We start from the raw sequence: 19,909 nt of genomic DNA, 5'->3' as shown, positions 1-19,909 counted from the left end.
GACCTCTGCTAAGAGTGTGAAGGCCCAAGGAGAAGCTGGAGCCTGGGGTAGGGAGACTGGGATGGATCCTGAGACATGGGGGGTCCTAGTAGGGTGAGTGAGGATAGTGAGGCAGGAAGAAGTAGGGAAGGGGGGTGACTAGGTGGTGTAGTGGATAAAGCACCAGCCCTGGAGTCAGGAGTACCTGAGTTCAAATCTGGTCTCAGACACTTAATATTACCTAGCTGGGTGGCCTTGGGCAAGCCACTTAACCCCGTTTGCCTTGCAAAAACCAAAAAAAGAAAAAAAAAAGTAGGGAAGGGTTGGGGGTGGGGAGTGAAATGTTAGCGCCAAGGACTTGCTGGTCCCACAAAGGACCCCCAGGATTGAGGGTGGGTAGCTTCTCTGACTCCTCACTTTCCTACCCACAGGGCTGGGGGTTCTTGTTTCCGGGAGTGTGGTGGCAGAGCCCTGCTCACCAATGTGTCCTCTGTGGCACTGGGCTCCCGCCGGGCAGGGGGACCCCCTCAGGTGGGCAGTCATGCTGGGCCTGGGCTGGCCTATTGCGTGTGGGTGGTGTCAGCCTCAGAAAACTTGGAGCCCTGCCCTCCTGGAGTTCCCTGCCCTCCACTGACCCTCACCTTCTCGCCAGACAGCAGCACCCCTTGCACGGTGAGCATTTGGAGAGAGCATTGGGGAGGTGGGAGGCTCTAGGTGGGACAGGGCACCCAGCCCTGATCTTCCCCAGAACTCAGGCTTTACCTCATGAACTGCTGACTAGGTAGAGAGCCACCCCCTTGGACCAGAGCCACCTGGGACCTGGTCTAGGGTTGGTGCAGGAGGGGCCTGCCCCAGGGAGACCAGGACTAGCCTTCTGGGTGGGCTTCAGGGGAGATCCCTGCACTGGGTGTGGGGATGCTGGGCATCATCCTCAGCCATGTGGGTTGAGGGGCACCCTGTCATGGAAGGGACCATCCTGCCCTGTGCCTTGAGCCCCAAGACTGACCAGTCCCCTCCTCTTCTCCTCAGCTGAGCTACGTCCTGGCCTTTGATGGTTTCCCACGATTCCTGGACACGGGCGTCGTGCAGTCTGACCGCAGCCTCATTGCAGCTTTCTGTGGCCAGCGGCGGGACCGGCCCCTCACTGTGCAGGCGCTCTCAGGTATGTGTTGGGGGGGCCCACCCTGAAGGAGGAGGATCATGGCTTTGAGCCCCCCCGGACTGGCAGCTCACCTGCTCCTGTACTCCTGCTCCCCCAGGGCTTCTGGTTCTCCACTGGGAGGCGAATGGCTCATCTTCGTGGGGCTTCAATGCATCTGTGGGCTCCGGCCGCTGTGAGATGGGGCCAGGGGGCCCTGGGAGTTGCCCAGCTCCCCAGGAATGTGTCTCTGAGGAAGCAGGGGGTGGGGGGGCCGGCCGCTGCCGCTGCCCCCCAGGCTGGGCTGGCCCGGCCTGCATCCTCGCCCTCTGTCCTGCAAACTGCTCTGCCCACCTTGGGGGGGGCATCTGCAACCAGGTGTGAGCGGACTGTGGGCGGGGGGTCCAACAAAATTTGTGGCTCTCTGGGTCGGGGAAGGGGAATGCATGTTTGGAGGAAGTCATCTGTCATTGACCCCAGATTTCTTCCCCCACCTCTGCAGAGCCTAGGATTATGCATCTGTTTTGAAGGTTTTGGGGGAGCAGACTGTGCCACACGCCTGGATGGGGGGCAGCTTGTCTGGGAGACGCTCCTGGATAGCCGTCTCTCTGCTGTAAGTCTTGTCCTGTGGACCAACCCTGATTTCTCTGGAGCACCCCAGGACCACAGCCAGCCTCTGTACCCCAACTCTCTCCCCAGGGCCTGCTCCTTCCCTCCTCAGCTTTCATCCCTTAAGGTCCTGGGGACCCCTTCCTTCCTCCTAGCCCAGTCACCACAAGGACCAAGCCATAAGCATGTGTGGATGCTCCCACTGGTTCTTTGGTCCTCCTGAGGATGACAGTGGGAGGGGGGGGAGTGAGATGGGGGAGCTGGGAGGCAGAGGAGTGTGTGGAGAGGGGCCAGCCCCTACCCCTCTGGGTGGGCTCTGGTTTCCTTTCCCAAGGGGCTGTTTTTCTGGAGCCTGCGAGGTCAGAGGGAGCTGAAAGGAACCTCGGCCTGGTCCGTGCCTTCCCCATTAGAGGTTGAGAGAGGAAGAGGTGTCTTTAGGTCAGACATGTTCCCCCTTCCACACATACATGTGTACATGCTCACACATACACACACACACACACATGCACACATGTGCATTCCTCTCCAGACTCAAGCCTGAGCCCTCTGTTTCCCTGTAGGACACGGCAAGCCGCTTCCTGCATCGTCTGGGCCACACCATGGTTGAGGGGCCCGACTCAACCCTCTGGATGTTCGGGGGTCTGGGCCTGCCTCAGGGGCTCTTGGGAAACCTGTACAGGTGAGGGGTGGCCTCCAGGGGTGCCGGGGATCCTGCCCAGCTGAGGGCTGACCATCGATGGGGCTTCTCTGCAGGTACTCGGTGGGGGAGCGGCGCTGGACCCAGATGCTGGCTGGTTCCGAGGATGGGGGGCCAGGACCTGCTCCCCGCTCATTCCATGCGGCTGCCTATGTTCCTGCTGGCCGTGGAGCCATGTACCTACTGGGTGGCCTCACGGCGGCGGGGGTCGCCCGAGACTTCTGGGTTCTCAACCTCACCACTCTGCAGTGGCGTCAAGAGAAGGTGACTGACCACGGACCCTTCTTCCCCAGGCCCTTTGGGCTGCATTAGGCATTCCTCACCCCCTTCCTGTTTTCCTCCTTGGATCCCACCATCCCCATGACCTCCCCCCCACCCTGTGCTGTTTGGCTCACCTCTGTTTCCGACCTCAGACCTCACAGACCCTGCTGCTGCCCGCGGTGGCCGGCCACACACTAACCTCCCGGCGAGGCCTGTCCCTGTTGCTCGTCGGTGGATATTCGCCTGAAAATGGTTTCAACCAGCAACTCCTGGAGTATCAACTGGCAACGGGCACTTGGCTGGCTGGGCCCTCGAGTGGGACACCACCCACTGGTGAGGGTGAGGAGCCTGGGGCTGGGACCCTCTGAGCCCCCTCAGCCTCTCATCACCCATCTCTCTGGTTCCTCTCATGTCTCCAGGCCTTTATGGTCACTCAGCAGTCTACCACGAGGCCACAGACTCTCTGTATGTCTTCGGTGGCTTTCGTTTTCACGTTGAGTTGGCCGCCCCCTCCCCAGAGCTCTACTCCCTGCACTGCCCTGACCGCACCTGGAGCCTGCTGGCCCCTTCTCAGGGGGCAAAGGTACCCTTTGGGAGCCCAGTGATGGGTGGAGGGGTCAGGACAAGGTGGCCGGGGGTGGGCTGCAGCTCAGCACATGAGCGGTGGCACCGAGGTCTGCCCCAGGCTGCTTCAAACCAGCCAGGTGAGCCCAGAGGGACACTGGGATCATGGAGAGCTTCTGGGGCAGGGGGACTGGGAGGCTTGATGGGGGGGCAACTGGGAGCCTGTAGGCTGGGGAAGAGCCTGAGGTGGTGATGGGGAGAACAGAGGGGCTTCATCTGGGCAGTGGGAGTTAGTGAGGTGGCTCCTAGGGGAGGAGGCTTAAACCAAGCCTCCTAGAAGGAAGGGCTTAACAAATGAAGTGAGCCAATCTCAGGGGCTTCCTGAAGCCTTGAGTGATGGGGACGTCCACAGTGGGGCGGTCCTGGGGGGCCAGGAAAGGGCCTGGACTCTGGGGTCCCCTTTTGTGACCCTGCCTCCTGCCCCCAGCCTAGGCCCCGGCTGTTCCATGCAGCAGCTCTGCTTGGGGATACCATGGTGGTCCTCGGGGGCCGCTCGGAGCCGGACGAGTTCAGCAGTGATGTCCTCTTGTACCAGGTCAACTGTAATGCCTGGCTGCTCCCCAACCTGACCCGTGAGTGGCATAGAACGCCGGGAGGGACAGGGCCAAGGGTGCCTGGGCCAGTAGGGATCCCACACCCTTCCAGAAGGACAACACCAGTCAGAGCTGGCAGGGCCAGCCCTCCCTTTTTACAGATGAGGAAACTGAGGCCTGGACAGAAGGATTTTGACTGACCAGAGCACACAGCTAGGGAGGCATTCCCCAGGGCCCTCTTTACTGCTTCATTCTTTACTGGGCAGCACCAGCACCCTGGCCTCAGATGACTTCACTGGGCTGGAAAATGTTCCCAGTGACCTCCAGTCCAGGGATCGACCTTGGCATCAGACTCTGCTGCCTCCTTCCATAAAGTCACCCTGACTAGACATGTCCTAGCTAGGGCTGCCCTGCCTAGGGTCTGCCCTAGGAGCCCACTGACCCCCTGTCATGTCTGCCAACCCCCTGTCCATGCCTGCTGATCCCCTGTCCATGTCTGCCAACCTCCTGTCCACATCTGGTGACCCCCTGTCACATCTGCCAATCCCCTGTCCATGTCTGCCGATCCTGTCTGCATCCTCTGCCCCATCTTTTTGTCCATGTTTGCCTCTGGACCTCTGCTGGTCAGTGCTGGGACTCTCTGTGTCTCTGTCTATCTGTCTATCTCTGGTTCAGTGTTCATCTGTCTTTTTTGCCTCTGGCTCTGATTTCTCCTTCACTCTGTTCTCCCTTTCCTCCTGCCTTCTTGGGTCCTGTCTGTGAGCCTCTTTTTTCTGCCTCTGCCACCCCTCCAGGTCCGGCCTCTGTGGGCCCCCCGATGGAGGAGTCTGTGGCCCATGCCGTGGCGGCTGTGGGGGGTCACCTCTACATCTCTGGGGGCTTTGGTGGGGTGGCCCTGGGGCGTCTGCTGTCTCTGAGCTTGCCCTCGGACCCCTGCCACCTGGTGTCCTCCCCCGAGGCCTGTAATACCTCAGGGGCCTGCAGTTGGTGCCATGGAGCCTGCCTGTCAGGAGACCAGGCCCACAGGTGAGCAGGGAAGGGGGCCAGGGGCCAGCTGGTTGGCGGGCACAGTCCTGCTTGTGCCTCCCCCATTCCCCAAAGCAGCCATGGGACAAAGGGGGAGGGGAGCGTGCTAGTGAGTGTCCTTCAATTGCTGTTTGTCCCCAGGTTGGGCTGCAGTCCCCCCTCCTGCTCCCCCATGCCCCGCACCCCAGAGGAATGCCGCCGCCTGCGCACCTGCAGCGAGTGTCTCGCCCGCCACCCCCGCACCCTGAGACTGGGGGAAGGGGAGGAGGTGAGGTGTCCCCCATGCTGTGGTCTGGGTTCCCCAGGCCTCAAGTCTGAGAGATGAGACAAGGCCAACTCTTAGATCTCTTGGGGTGGTGTCGCCAAAGAGGAGGGGGCTCTAGCCCTGACTGTGCACCCAAGCCCCTGCTTGGACTGGGCTAAAGGAGATCTTGGGGTACAGAGACAAAGGGGCCGGTCCTGAACCTCCCTCCCCTGCCAGGCTGCCCCCCCACGTTGTAAGTGGTGTACCAACTGTCCGGAGGGGGCCTGCATTGGCCGCAATGGCTCCTGCACCTCTGAGAACGACTGTCGCATCAACCAGCGGGAGGTGTTCTGGGCCGGTAACTGCTCGGAGGCTGCGTGTGGGGCGGCTGACTGTGAGCAGTGTACTCAGGAGGGCAAGTGTATGTGGACGCGCCAGTTCAAGCGCACTGGTGAGTGGGTGTGCCTGGAGACCCCGAGGGGAGGGGCTGGGGGGAGGGCAAGCTGGTCCTAGGTCCCAGCTCTGACTGCCTTCCCCAGGGGAGACCCGCCGCATCCTCTCGGTCCAGCCCACTTATGATTGGACCTGCTTCAGCCACTCGCTGCTCAATGTGTCCCCGATGCCCGTGGAATCCTCACCCCCCATGCCCTGCCCAACACCCTGTCACCGACTGCCCAACTGCTCTTCCTGCCTCGACTCCAAGGGTGCAGATGGGGGCTGGCAGCACTGTGTCTGGAGCAGCAGCCTCCAGCAGGTGTGGGATGGGCACTCCAGGAGGGAGGGCGCAGAGGCCCTGGGGAGGGCCCTGGGAGGGCTCAGGGAGGGGTAGGCATCAGGAGAGAGGGGGCAGGGCTCACAGGGAAGGGTGGGCAGGGGCTGCTCTGAACACTTCAAATCTGATTCCTCTTTGGCATCCCTTCCTCTTCCTCTGTGTCTCTTTTGCTGCTTGGGGGTCCTGCCCCACCCTTCGTCCTCTGCCCCCTGCAGTGTCTGAGTCCATCTTTTCTACCTCTGCGCTGCCTGGCAGGGGGCTGCGGGAGGCTGCTGCGAGGAGCAGAGAGCTGCTCCCTGGGCTGTGGTAATGCCCCCCAATGTGCCCTCTGCCTTCGACGTCCACACTGTGGCTGGTGTGCCAGAGGAGACCCTGGCCAGGATGGGGCAGGACTGTGTATGGAGGGTGGCCTCAGTGGACCCCGAAATGGTGAGTGTGGGAACATTGGCCTGGATACAAGTGGTGGGGGCTTGCAGTGGTGATGGGAGCTGGGGAAAGGAGGCAAAAGTCCTGAGTTCTAATGCTAGTCCTACCTCTGTCCCATTTATCTTGTGATCTTGGACAGTTCTCTGCCCTTCTTTGGATCTCTCATTTCTATAAAGGTCAGGGGCATAGGAATGGGAGTGGGGGGTGGATTTAATATCTGAACAACCTCAGCTCTGTCCTTGGTGGACCATGGCATGGGTATGGGGCCAGGATGGGTCATGAAAGTGAGATTGGTTTCTCTCTGAGGATCAACAGGGAGGTGAGCTGTCTCTCTTGCCCTTTCACCTACAGGACTGACATGCGGGCATGGAGATCCACGGGCTTCCTGGGCCTTCCTGTCCTGCCCTCCTGAGAATGAATGTGTCAATGGTCACCATGACTGTAATGAGACCCAGAACTGTCATGACCAACCTCATGGCTACGAGTGTACCTGCAAGACCGGATACACCATGGACCAGTGAGGATGGGGGACTGATCCACCGTGGACTGTTCCACTGTGGACTGATACACTGTGGACCAGGGAGGACAGGATTGGGGGAGCTGGGGGACTGTTTCTGGACTGGGCTTTTGATCTACCTTTGCTTCCTCCCCGGGCAGTGTGCGGGGCCAGTGCCGCCCAGTCTGCGCCCAAGGCTGCGTGAATGGCACCTGTGTGGAGCCTGACCACTGTCTCTGCCACTTTGGGTTTGTCGGCCGTAACTGTTCGACTGAGTGTCGTTGCAACAGGCACAGTAACTGTGATGGTGTGGGGGCCCGGGACCGCTGCCTCGAATGCCATAACAACACTGCGGTGAGGATCCCCTGGGGATAGGGGTCCAGTTTCATCCCCACTCCTGGCTTCTGGGGAGCTCCTGACCTGTCACCCTTCACCCCGACCTCATCCTGACCTTTACCCTGACCAGCGTCTGCCCTGGCCTGTGCCTTGGAGCTTCACTGCTGTTGCCAGATTTGCCTATGACCTCTGTGCCTTACCCCCCCCCCACCATCCCTGCCTTTCCCCCAACCACTTCCTCCCCCACCTGTCCCCCAGCCTCCTCGGGTTCTCCCCTAGGCCTTCCCTGCTTCCCCTGCCGTGGCCATCACTTAGCAGGTGTGATCTATGCTTGGAGCACCCTGCTGGGCTACAGATACGTTCATCATAATAGCAGTAGCCAGCATAACTTAGTCCTTTAAGGTTCTCCCTGGATCTTCACAATAACCCTGCAAGGTAGGTGCTTGTTATTATCCCTATTTTACAGATGAGGAAACTGAGGCACAGGTGAGGGGACAACGCTCCCTGACTCCAGACCTAGTGCTCTAATCACTTCCCCACCTACTGCCCCATAAGTAGACCAAAAAAAAAACAAAACACCCATGTAAGAATGAGTCCACATAAATAAGCAGTTTGATACAAAATGACTCATAAGGGGATGCACCATCTTGGAGGGCAGTGCCCATCTGGACAAGATAGCCAGTGCAAAGGTAGTTGATGGAAAGGGATATGTGAGGGTTACAGAGAAGTCCAGTTTGAGTATATTGCAGAGTGCTATTTGTGAGGCTGGACTGAGAGATTGGGGCCAGGCAGGTTATGGCTTCCTTAGAGGTACTTGGAGGCAGAGGAGTGACCAGCAGCAGCAGTGTGGAGGCTGGACTGGAAACTGGGGGACAGAGAATCCTCTCCTCTGGGCACCTGTAACTGGAGATGCATGGGATGCCAGGCCCCACCTTCAAAGAGCTTATGCAGACGGCTGTGGGCAGTCTGTGGACATACAGATATCTTCATAGGGGATAAATTGGAGATAATTAACTGAGAGAAGGATAAGGGGGAGAGGGAAAGGCTTCCTGTGCAGAGGTGGAGTGTAGCTGGGACTTGAAGGAAGCCTGGGAGGTGAGGAGGGACAGCATTCCAGACCCTGGCCTCTTAGGGCCTAGGCAAAGGAAATGCCTGGAGCCAAGACATATAGGCTCTTGTCAGAAAAACAGGACCAGGATCACTGGGTATGGGCGTATGTGGAGGGCAGTGATGTATAAGAAGCCTGGAAACATAGAAAGAGGTCAGGTCAGGAAGATCTTGGAATACCAAACATTGTTATTTAATCTTGGGGGAAAGCGAGGCAGCTCAGTTTCAGATCTGTTTTAAGATGACTGTGGTACGTCCAGTTCCAGTTGACTAGTAGATCCTTGGAGATGGAGAACTGGGGATCAAGAGAGAGGTAAAGCCTGGGTAAATAGACCTAAGAACCATCTACACAGACCTAATAATTGAATCTAAGGTGGGCGGCTAGGTGGCACCGTGGCTAGAGCACTGGCCCTGGCATCAGGAGGACCTGAGTTCAGATCCGACCTCAGACACTTCATAATTACCTAGCTGTGTGGCCTTGGGCAAGTCACTTAACCCCATTGCCTTGAAAGAAAGAAAGATAGGACTAGGTTATGAAAAGCTTTGAATAATATTCGAATCCAAGGGAGTTGATGCAATCACAGGTGAAAGGAAAAGGGCCCAGTTCAGAGCTCTGTGGGACACCTGCAGTTAGCAGGCATGACCCAGATGAAGAACTAGTAAAGGAGACAAGAGAAGGAATGGCCAGAGAGGGAGGAGGAAGACTAGGAGAAAGAGGGATTTTCTGAAAACCTAGAGGAGTGGGTGATAGATCATGTCCAAGGCTGCGGGGAGGGTGAGAAGGATAAGGAAAGGTCACTGGATTTGGCAACCAAGAGATCCATGGTCACTTTGGAGAGAGTAGTGTCTGTGAAAAGATGAAGTCTTAAGTTAGAGAAGAGTAGGAGGAGAGGCTGCAGAGGCAATGGTTGTAGATGATCTTCTCAAGGAGCATAGGCCATGAAAGGGAGAAGAGCTACAGGAGGAGAGCTGTCAAAGACATGGACCTGTTTGTAAAAAAGGAGGAAGGGGAGGAAGCAGACAAGTAGATATGGAGAGATTCAAGATTAGTAAGAGAATGGATATGAAAGAGGAAGCTGGAGAAGATGGAATGCAGCAGCTTGGTTCAGTAATCCATGGGTGGGAACCAGGCAGTGATGGATGGTGGGAATTATCCAAGATTGGGTTTTGGCAAAGCAGGATGGGGTATGGAGACAAAGGCCTTCATTTTAGAGAACAGTGTAGACTACAGCTGGTTCACCTAGGGTCAAGTTGAGGAAGGAGGAAAGAACTCAGGGGTGGAGAGAGTGGAGATCACAGGACAAAGAACAGGGTTAGAAGACATAAAATAAAGGGAAAGGTGAAATGATAAATGATTATGATGATTTCAGAATTCATGCTTGTGGTGGATGATGAGATGAAGACTGTCTCTTTGCGTCTGGGATGGGGTGTCTGGCAGAGTGGGTAATGGGACATGAGACAGGTAGAAGGGATGAGGGGAGGGGGATTAGTGTCATAAAACCCAGAGGACACAGTATCCGGTAGGAGATGGAAGTCAATAAAGGAGAAGTCAAGTCAAAAAGAAGGCAGAAAAAAAGACTTGTCAGATTGGTTCTTTCATTTGAAAATGGTTTTCTATGGGGCAGCTAGGTGGCGCAGTGGATAGTGCACCAGCCCTGGAGTCAGGAGTACCTGAGTTCAAATCCGACCTCAGACACTTAATAATTACCTAGCTGTGTGGCCTTGGTCAAGTCACTTAACCCCATTGCCTTGCAAAAAAAAACTAAAAAAAAAAAGAAAATGGTTTTCTATTAGGAAACTCTTATCGTCCCTCTCCTAGGGAAAATATAATGACCCTTAAATCAAGTAAACTGAGTCAGGTAAAGCACAGCCCCACATTGGCCAGTTCCAAAAACCTCTGTGTCTGCCTCAAGAACAGGCATCATCTGGAGTCCTCTGACATCCTGTTGAAGACCACCAGATTCAGCCATTAAGAAATTGTTTATCACTTTGGAACAGAGTAGTTTTAATTGAAGGATGACCTCAGAAGCTAGTTTGCAGATGGTTAAAGAGTGAGGAGAGGAAAGAGGAAACAATTGTAAACGACTTTTTTTTGAGGCCTTTGAGAAGTTGAAAAGACATAGAGGACAATAGCTCAAGTATGGCAGTTAAGGGGAGACTTGGGTACGAGTGAAGGCAGCTGGAAAAGACCCAGGAGATAGGGATGAGGTGAAGATTATGGAGAGACAGAGACAGAGACAGAGAGAGAGAGAGAGAGAGAGAGAGAGAGAGAGAGAGAGAGAGGGAGGATATGATGGAGGATTGGGTGTGTTGGAGAAGCTGGGAGAGGAACAAAGAACGCTAGAGGGTGCTGGAACCAGCTTGTGCCGGCCCTCAAAAGTGGATAGTTAACTTTGCAGGGTGAGCCTTAACACTGGCAATTGGTAAATACAAGAAAACCAGCCTTAATTTTTTGTTTTGTTGATTGTCTACATTTAAAGAAAAGGTGGAGAAAAAGCTCATGGTGCCGATTGTGTGTTAGGAGCACCTTTGTCTTTTGGAAAGCTAGTTGTTACTCATTTAGCAGCACGTCCCTGGAGAAGAGCATGTGTTGGAGGGTTGGTCTTGGTCAGGAGAAAGGGAAAGGAGGAGAGCATGGGGAGATGGTTGACTTGAAAGGAAGAAGAAGCCCATGTCAGAGGGTCTTAGTGGCTTCAGTAGAGGAAAAGACCTTTAGCTGGGAGGGAGGGGAGGGGAGGGGAGCCTTCTGGGAAGGGCTAGAAGAATGAAGGGACCTTGCTCCAGGGAGAGCCCAGAGCTCTGAATCTAGACCCGAGAGCCTGACCCAACAATTTCAGTCATGTCTCCACTTCAAGGGGACCTCTGTCCAGGTCTGAGAGCCCCTGGGAAGGGATCATGGGAGCCAGGTTTCGCACCAGAACAGTAGTTAGGGGAGAGAAGGAGCTTGCCTAGAGCTCCCCAGGCCATGGCGGCCAGAATTCAGACTCTTATTTTTTCCATCACATGGGACTGGGAAGGTGCTGACTTAGTTAAAATGGGGCTTTGTGGATCTGGGCAGGAGCTCAGCCAGGAACTGACTCCACCTGAAACAAAAATGGCAGTTTTCTCGATTCTGCAGCAGAGATCCCTTCTCAGCTGACCGGGAGGACAGCAGCCCTGTCTCTCATAGTCAAAGGGCAGGGAATGGGGGTGGGGGGAACGGACCTGAAGAGGAGATTTTCTGTTTCCTGAGCAAGAGGAGAGCAGGAGGGCTAGGGAGGAATGGGAAATCTAGAGAGCCTCGTGTTGATGTTGCGGCTCAGCCCGGGGAGATTTCCTAATCTGTCCTAATGGGAAAATTTCCTAATAGAACTTGGGAGGCCTCATTCTCTTGGCCAACTACAAAGCAAGGAAAGTATTAGTCTCTGTATGCCTTGTGCTACATAGATTGGCTTGGAGCAATGGTGGGACATGTTTTAGGGGACCAGAATCTGTGGAAAGGCAGACTGGATTGGGGGGGGGGGAGGGAAGCACCCAGAGGAAAGTGCTCAAGCCCTGGCCTTGCGTCCTGCCAGCCAACCCATCTGCTCTTAGAAGAGACCCTCGGCCCCTCTGGGCCTCTGCCCCCTCCTGGGTGGTGTGGGCTGCCCTCTCTGTCTATCTTGGGTGGTAATTCTCATGTTTTGTACGTCATATAGAAAAGAGAAGTTAGTTGAAATCATGAAGGGGCAGTGTTAGAGGTTATTCTGACCTTGGGAAGAACATGCTGGGAGTGGGGGTAGACAGGGGGAGATCTGGAGGGTCGTGATGCCAGCTCCCTCCTGTTCCTAGGGAAGAAGGAGACCCAGATATCATATGACTCACCTAAGGTCACCCAGGTCAAGAGGCTCCAGAGTTGGGATTTGAACCTAGAGCCCACTGACTTACTATTTACCTTGTGCTTTTTGACTCCACAGGGTGGGCCTGAGGCAGAGGGGAGTCCTGCAAGGCAGAATTAGCCTGAGTGCAAAAGGAAAATATTCCCACAATCAGAGCTGCTTAGTAATAGAACGAGCTGGCTTAGCAGGGAGTGACCTCCCTTCCCTGGAGGTCTTCAAGCAGAGGCTCTGTGGCCACTGTGGCATGCCATAGAATCATAGGGTGTCAGAATGGGGGGGGGTCCTTGGTAACCATGTGGTCAAACCCAGACCCTAGACGATGCCTCCAACAAGTGACTTCCAATGAGGACTGCCCGACTTCAAATCAAGCCTCATACCCTTACCAGCTGTGTGACCCTGGGCAAGTCACTTCTCCCCTTTTTGCCTCAGTTTTGTCATCTGTAAAATAACATCTCCTGCTTCCCAATTTCAAGTGAGATGTTTGTGAAGTGTTCTGCAAACCTGCAAACCTTACCTCAGTGTGAGTTGGTCCTAGGTGCCGCTCTCAGTGTTGTGCTACCATCTCTGCCCCTCACTGAGCCCATCACTCCTCATTTTGCTGTCCAAGCTATCTGTCCCTCCCTGGCACTCTCCACATCCTGATGACCACTTCTGTTCCTCCCAATTTAGCCCAAGACTCCAACTCTGCTCTGTGCCTGCTCTCTTTTACTGTAGATTGACAGAGAGCAGGACAATAGACCCTTTTATTATTTTGACAAATCAACCAGCCACACAACCTTTTCTACATTTTGAAGGTGATTTTTTTTTTAGTTTTTGCAAGGCAATGGGGTTAAGTGACTTGTCCAAGGTCACACAACTAGTTAATGATTAAGTTTATTTTATTTTTAAACTTAAGTTTAGAACTTGATATCTGACCTTATTCCATTATGTTGTATTCCATTTGGTCCATTCTTGTGGCCAGTGAAAATGCAGGGTGTCTTCCAACCCTCATCCAGTGTGTGAGCCATCCCTCCAAATGTGGGGGCTTGTGCAGATTTGAGAAGCATGGCCCGACTGCACCCAGCAATAAGAGCACACCCTGGCAACACCAAGGACATGAATACCTCTGTCCCCCCCATGCCAATTCTCTAGTCACTCACTAGACTTCCCATAGCATGAGAAACCTGACCAAATGCTCTCTGGAATCAGAAGACAGTCTGTCTATGCCAGGCCCCCCATTTGCCCTCTCTTTACCCAGTCAAGAAAGGAGGTGCCATCTATCTGGCGTGACCTGTTCTCAATGACATCATGACTAGTGATCACCGCTTCTCTTTTCAATTCCCCAACCTTCCCTTAACTAGTGTGGCCCAGAGTTTATTCAGACACACCAGGTTCACCCACTTGCCTTTTTTAGAGAATCAGGAAAACGCCCTTTTCTTAACCCACGGGACTCTCCCATTATCTGGGATCTGAGAGATCTCCCCAAGAGCAGCTTAGCAATCATCTGTCAGTTCTTCTCTAGTAAATAATAATTACAGTAATACCTTGGAATTAGCTTGCAGAGCTCTCTGTGATAGCATTATCTCGTTTGCTGGACTGTCATCCATCCAGCCTAGGACTGTGATTTCCTGGAGGCCAGTCGTCTGACTGGCTGCCCTCCCCTCTGATCACAGTGCCCACTTGGTGTCTGTATGGGATGTTCTTGGATATGGCTATCCTGGTTCCTCTCTGGGCTGTTTTCCACCTTTTTGAGTACTTTCTAAACTGAGGCATCTAGAAGTAAGCTTTGAACCCTAGGCAGCACCACTGCCTTCCTGATCCCTGGATGCTGTCTCTTCTCATTCCGTAATTCCCTTTTTCCTATTGTGTCATTCTGGAGTCCTGGGTCAGATGTCTTGATTCCTCTCCTGATGGGTCTGCCTGGGCTCCAACATCTGCCCAGGGGCTGGCTGGTACCCCCTGACAGCAGTCCCTCTCCACAGGGTCCCCACTGTGAACGTTGTCGGCCACTGTTTGTGGGCTCAGCTCTGGGAGGTGGGACCTGCCGCCCCTGCCGAGCTTTCTGCAGAGGGAATAGTGATATCTGTGTCTCTGAGAAAGAGTTAGAAATGGCCCGGGATGATCCAGACACATACTCCCTGGACCCTGAGGAGGTGAGTGGCCTGGGGGTAGGTCGGACCAGGGAGGAGGCAGGCTATGGGAGCAGGACCCCAAGATTGCTTTTGTTTTACAAAGCAATGGGGTTAAGTGGCTTACCCAAGGCCACACAGCTAGGTAATTATGAAGTGTCTGAAGTCACATTTGAACTCGGGTCCTCCTGACTCCAGGGCTGGTGCTCTATCCACTGCGCCACCTAGCCGCCTCCCTGAGATTGTTTTTGGGGAGGTGTTGGGCTGTGGTGTCTGGATCTCAGGGGCTCTATCCATTGCCAGATTGAGAAGTGGGTGTCTGAGGGGCCAAGCGAGGATGAGGCGGTGTGTGTAAAGTGCCAGAACAACAGCTTTGGGGACAAATGTCAACGCTGCCTGGAAGGATACTTCCTTCTGGATGGACGGTGTACCAAGTGAGTGACAGCCCCCCTGAAATGGAGGATGGGGGACCATCCCAGAGAAGACCTAGACAGCAGGCCAATGACCCCCCCCCCCCCATTGAGACCATCCCTTCCTTCAGGTGTCAGTGTAATGGCCATGCAGACACCTGTAATGAAGATGGGACAGGCTGCCCCTGCCAGAATAACACTGAGACAGGCACCTGTCAGGGGAGCTCCCCCAGTGACCGCCGGGACTGCTACAAGTACCAGGTGAGAGCTCTGGGCAACTGGGGCAACTACAGCCTGGGGAGAGGACGTTGAGAGCTGGCCCAGGCCACAGGGGCCCTCCCTGACCCAGTGGTGTACCGCTCTAAGGAAGGGTCTGAAGGAGAGGAGCCTGGTCCCATGGGCAAAAAGAGCTTCCCCAGGAGTTGGGGCAACCAAAGGAGGTGTGCTGGAAGTGGGGGGGAACCTGGGATGAGTCTTGGAAGGACAAAGAGCTGGGGAGCAGAAGTCTCTCCAGGTGACACTTTCTCAGAATTGAGATAGTGGACAGGGGATGAGGTAAAAGAGGTGGAAAGTGGAGGCCAGAGTGGGAAGGCCTTGAATGTCATGCTGAGGAGGGGGACTGGGATGGGGGACGGAGGGGAGGGAGATTGTTTTCTTGCCTCTCCTGTACACAGTGCGCCAAGTGTCGCGAGTCTTTTCACGGGAGCCCCCTCGGGGGCCAGCAGTGCTACCGGCTGATCTCCGTGGAGCAGGAGTGCTGCCTGGACCCCACCTCCCAGACCAACTGCTTCCATGAGCCCAAGCGCCGGGCCCTCGGCTCTGGACGCACTGTGCTTTTTGGGGTTCAGCCGAAGTTCACCAATGTAGATATCCGCCTGACGCTGGATGTGACCTTTGGTGCTGTTGACCTCTATGTCTCCACGTCGTATGACACCTTTGTGGTCCGTGTGGACCCAGACACTGGTGTCCACTCTGTCCACATCCAGCCTCCTCCCCCAGCCCCACCTGCAGTGGCTGCAGAGGCTGGGCTGCGAGCGGGAGAGGTGGGTGCCGGGGGTCCACCCCCCGAGCCTCGGATCCGAGAGGTGCGGCCACGGGGGCTCATCACCTACGTGACCGTGATCGAGCCCGCTGCTGTGCTGGTGGTTCGTGGGGTACGGGACCGGCTCGTCATCACCTACCCCCATGAGCAGCACGCCCTCAAGTCTAGCCGCTTCTACTTGCTCTTGCTGGGTATCGGGGACCCCACAGCTCCTGGTGCCAATGGCTCTGCAGACTCTCAGGGCCTCCTCTTCTTCCGCCAAGACCAGGCGCACATTGACCTCTTCGTCTTCTTCTCCGTCTTTTTCTCCTGCTTCTTCCTCTTCCTGTCCCTCTGTGTCCTGCTCTGGAAGGCCAAGCAGGCCCTGGACCAGCGGCGTGAGCAGCGGCGACACCTGCAGGAGATGACCAAGATGGCCAGCCGCCCTTTTGCCAAGGTCACGGTCTGCTTCCCACCTGACCCGGCTGTTTCCATCCCCTGGAAAACAAGTGGCATAGGCCTCCCACCCCCTGCCTTCCGCCGCTCTGAGCCTTTCCTGGCCCCGTTGCTATTGACCGGGGGTGGGGGACCTTGGGGAGCAGGCAGTGGGAGCTGCTGCCCTGTGGCCCTCAGGGCCGGGCCCATTACTCTGGAGCCCACAGAGGACGGCATGGCCGGGGTCGCCACACTCTTGTTGCAGCTGCCTGGCGGCATCTACACTCCGAACCGGGCCTGCCTGGGCTCTGCCCTGGTCACCCTGCGGCACCGGCTGCAGGAGTACTGTGGGGGTGGCAGCGGACCTGGGGCCGGGGGTCACGGAGCAGGGGGTGGCAGGAAGGGACTGCTGACTCACGACAACCTCACCAGCATGTCCCTCTGAGGGTGTGGGGGTGGGGAGGGGCACCCAGTCCCTGCTCCCTGCCCCTCCCCAGCCTCACAGGTTCCCCTGTGGCCAGGCTCTTGGACTCGCCGGCTCATTTTTGGTTTTGCAACACACCCCCCAGCAGCCCCTTGTCTGGACTGTGGCCTGCACCCTGTTTCAGACCTCTCTGAGGAATCCTCCCCTTGGGTCCGCCTGGAGACCGTCCTCCCTGAGACCCAAATGAGCTGCTCCACACTGTAGCCCTCCGAGGAACTCCCCAGCAGACACTTTCTGGATGTTGCTGCGCCTTGATTCCCTGGAAGCCCCTAAGCTTTCTGGGGTGAGTGGAAGGGTCCTCCCTGAGAAACCACCCCAGCCGGGGCCCTCACTACCTCCTGAGGCAGGCTGTTCCAGGTGGAGACCACACTGTTGGAAACATTTTCCTAAAATCAAGCCTCAGTCCCTTTGCACCTCCACCTGTTGCTCCTGGTTCTTTCCTCTCTGACCTCTTTTGTCCCCCCCATTGCATGACAGCCCTCAGACACATTGGCATCACCCTCCTTGTCTGCAAAGAACCCCATGCCCTAGGATGGCCTCCCTGTGCTTCTCCCTGGGCTCTGGAAAGTGTTGGGTCCCACGCAGCACAGTCCAAGGCAAAAACTCGCACCGAGCTCCCCAGCTGGGGTTCCACTTGTGAAGTTGTCTGATGCCAGGTGTTGGCCCATTCTTGTGCCTCCCATTGGGGCCTTTTGGGAATCTGTCATCCATTGCATAGTGAGCGACCCCTCATGACTGTCACCTGTAGGTTCAGTAAGGGTGTCATTTTTGGCTTTCATCCCAGTCATCATGAAAAATGTTCAGAGGCCTGGGGCCAACCACAGTCTCCAGGGCCCCTCCTCTGCCTCCCCTTGCCCCCTGGCTGCGATTCCAGCCAGCAAACCCATCTCTTCTGGGGAGAATTTCTAATTCAGGGTGGACAGGTCAACAACTGTGAATTCACTGCCCCTGGTGGGTCTCCAGCTGGAGTCTGGACGACCGTTTATTCGGAATGTTAAAGGAATTCTTGCTTCTCCACAGCTTGGCTTAGACAGCCTTTGAAGCCCCTCTCCAGCTCTTGCGTTTGATGATCAATAACTCTTCCAGTCCTGCACCTGCCCACATAGCCATCGAGGCAATGCAGGAATGCTTCCTTTTCCTTCCAGCCAGTGGCTTAGGTGAACTCCCGACCCTCTCTTTCCTCTGGTCGATGGCCAAACACTCTGGATCATGATCCTCTCTGGTTCCTGTGTCTCTGAATACAGGATGCCCCAGCCACCTTTTCATTCCAAAATTCCACTTGTCCTTGCCTTTCTCATCCTTCCCTCCAGGGCCTTGGAGATCATTCATTTCCTAGAACTTGCTGCCCCAGCCCCAGGTCTGAGGATTTGGAGAGTTTCCCTCTTGTGGGTAGGAAGGAGATCATTGGGCTGCTATGTATGGGAGGAGGCAACCTAAAATTGCCAAATAAAACATTACCAGGGGAACCAGTCATCTGGTGGTTGTATGGTGAGATGGGAAAGAATTTGAGCTCAGCCCCTTCCACCAGGCTCTTGTGGGACCCCCCCCCCGTTCCATCCTCCATTTCTAGTCCTTCACTGCCCCTGTCTGTGTATTGGCCCCTGGCCAGCCTGTTCTGGATCCTGTGATGACCCCCAATCCCTCAGAGCCTGGTGATGACTTGAGGTTCCATGGATGTGGTTTTCTTATTGTTTGGGGCCAGGGAAGGAAGCCCAGGAGATCTTTGGCTGTTTGGCCAAACGTGTGTGCACACATGCACCTCTGGGCAAAGAAAGGCCTTCCCCTCATTTTCTTCCTTGGTCCTTTTTGGGAACAAAGGACCGATGACAACATCATAAAGGAGTTGGGCTTGGTTCCACTACTCAAGGATGTCCCCACCTTGTCCTAATCAGGAATACAGAACTTCCCTCCCTGCCTTTGAGGGCAATGAGGCATCTCTTCGGTCCCTTAAATTAGAAACTGGGCCGTGTCCAGAAGGAGAAGGTGGGGGAACCAGTCAGATGAGAGTGTGGATGCGGGGTCTCCCTCCCAGGGGCCCTTAAACCTTGAACTGAGGGACCTTCCAACTTGGCCCCAGTGAGACCCAGACTAAGGAGGAAGGCCCCTTGGCACTAAGACTGAGACTGGGAGGCCAGACAGAGCTTCTGGGAAAGTGGGGTGTGGCAGGGCCCATCCCTCCTCTTACCCAAGTGTCTGTCCCGATCTCTCAGACAGGCTTTTCTGCTGTGTTTGCCTCCTGCACTAAATAAGGAAGCAAACATTAAGGACCTACTGGGTGCCAACATGTGGGAATTACACTTTATCTTCATTTGATAATGAAGGGTCCTTACCTTACCAGGGTCGCACAGCTATCTGAGATTAGATTTGAACTCGGAGCTTTCTGAATCCAGATGCAGTGCTCTATCCACTGAGCAACCCAGCTGCTATTATATGAGTATCTGAACTTGTCTGGGAGCTCTCCAAAGAGTTCCAAGGAGCATAGATCAAAAGTTTGAAAGGATGTTGAGGGACTATCGAATCCAACCTCCTCATTTTAGCAATGAGGAAACCGAGGCACGTGTAAAGAGGCTTAACCTGGTCACATGAGAAGTGACAAAGCTAGGATTCAGGTCTATTTGTGTTTGATTCTCTTAACTTGTAGCTATGTCCCCTCTGTACTCTCAGGTAAGCTAGGTAGAATCTGCATCCCTAGATAGAGGAGGTACCTTACATCTCTGCCTTCAACATCAGGTAGTCAAGACTCAGAAGGGTAAGTGTTGCTAGTTATTTCTGCTGGGATATGAACCTGAGTCTCCTACCTGCACATCCAGAGCTCCATCACCCTCCACCATCCTCCCCACTGGACCAGCTCAGATGATCAGAAAATGGCAGAAGAATAAAGGAAGGGTGGGGGTGGCTAGGTGGCACAGTGGATAGAGCACCGGCTCTGGAGTCGAGTACCTGAGTCCAAATCTGTCCTCAGACACTTAATACTTACCTAGCTGTGTGGCCTTGGGCAAGCCACTTGACCCCATTGCCTTGCCCCCCCCCCCAAAAAAAAAGAATAAAGGAAGGGACAAAAATAGGAGATGAGGTGTTTGGACTGGCTAGGGGACCAAAGATAGGGATAGCAACTGGTATTGGATGGCACTGATGGCTTTGAGTTTCCAAGTCAATTACAAATTGGCTGAGCATGGGGGATTCCACTTGACTTGTCTTTTTTGGTTTGTTTTTGCAAGGCAGTGGGGTTAAGTGACTTGCCCAGGGTCATACTGGTAGGTAATTAAGTGTCTGAGGTTGGATTTGAACTCGGGTCCTCCTGACTTCGCCACTTGTGCCACCTAGCTGCCCCTATTCCACTTGACTT

General features: G+C 55.1%; 1 protein-coding gene across 4 annotated transcripts in view; it reads left to right on the top strand.

Annotated features, from left to right (window-relative positions):
- The window catches only part of MEGF8 (multiple EGF like domains 8), a 29,876-nt gene extending 11,844 nt beyond the window's left edge, over positions 1 to 18,032 (top strand). For all 4 annotated transcript variants that reach the window (XM_074219373.1, XM_074219372.1, XM_074219374.1 and 1 more), the window contains 20 exons: positions 411 to 651; positions 1,009 to 1,141; positions 1,239 to 1,495; positions 1,620 to 1,730; positions 2,287 to 2,405; positions 2,480 to 2,687; positions 2,837 to 3,017; positions 3,104 to 3,267; positions 3,736 to 3,880; positions 4,636 to 4,867; positions 5,009 to 5,135; positions 5,349 to 5,562; positions 5,651 to 5,865; positions 6,099 to 6,312; positions 6,661 to 6,826; positions 6,967 to 7,159; positions 14,067 to 14,237; positions 14,517 to 14,647; positions 14,755 to 14,884; positions 15,298 to 18,032. In XM_074219373.1, the coding sequence (XP_074075474.1) occupies positions 411 to 651; positions 1,009 to 1,141; positions 1,239 to 1,495; positions 1,620 to 1,730; positions 2,287 to 2,405; positions 2,480 to 2,687; positions 2,837 to 3,017; positions 3,104 to 3,267; positions 3,736 to 3,880; positions 4,636 to 4,867; positions 5,009 to 5,135; positions 5,349 to 5,562; positions 5,651 to 5,865; positions 6,099 to 6,312; positions 6,661 to 6,826; positions 6,967 to 7,159; positions 14,067 to 14,237; positions 14,517 to 14,647; positions 14,755 to 14,884; positions 15,298 to 16,524 (4,579 nt within the window). In that variant the 3' untranslated portion in view covers positions 16,525 to 18,032. The remainder of the gene's footprint in view (positions 1 to 410; positions 652 to 1,008; positions 1,142 to 1,238; positions 1,496 to 1,619; positions 1,731 to 2,286; positions 2,406 to 2,479; positions 2,688 to 2,836; positions 3,018 to 3,103; positions 3,268 to 3,735; positions 3,881 to 4,635; positions 4,868 to 5,008; positions 5,136 to 5,348; positions 5,563 to 5,650; positions 5,866 to 6,098; positions 6,313 to 6,660; positions 6,827 to 6,966; positions 7,160 to 14,066; positions 14,238 to 14,516; positions 14,648 to 14,754; positions 14,885 to 15,297) is intronic.
- The last annotated feature ends 1,877 nt before the right edge of the window (positions 18,033 to 19,909 follow it).

This window comes from Macrotis lagotis, chromosome 1, assembly GCF_037893015.1.
Source record: "Macrotis lagotis isolate mMagLag1 chromosome 1, bilby.v1.9.chrom.fasta, whole genome shotgun sequence".
Classification (NCBI taxonomy): Eukaryota; Metazoa; Chordata; class Mammalia; order Peramelemorphia; family Peramelidae; genus Macrotis; species Macrotis lagotis.
This window is presented reverse-complemented; position numbering and strand designations above follow the sequence as displayed.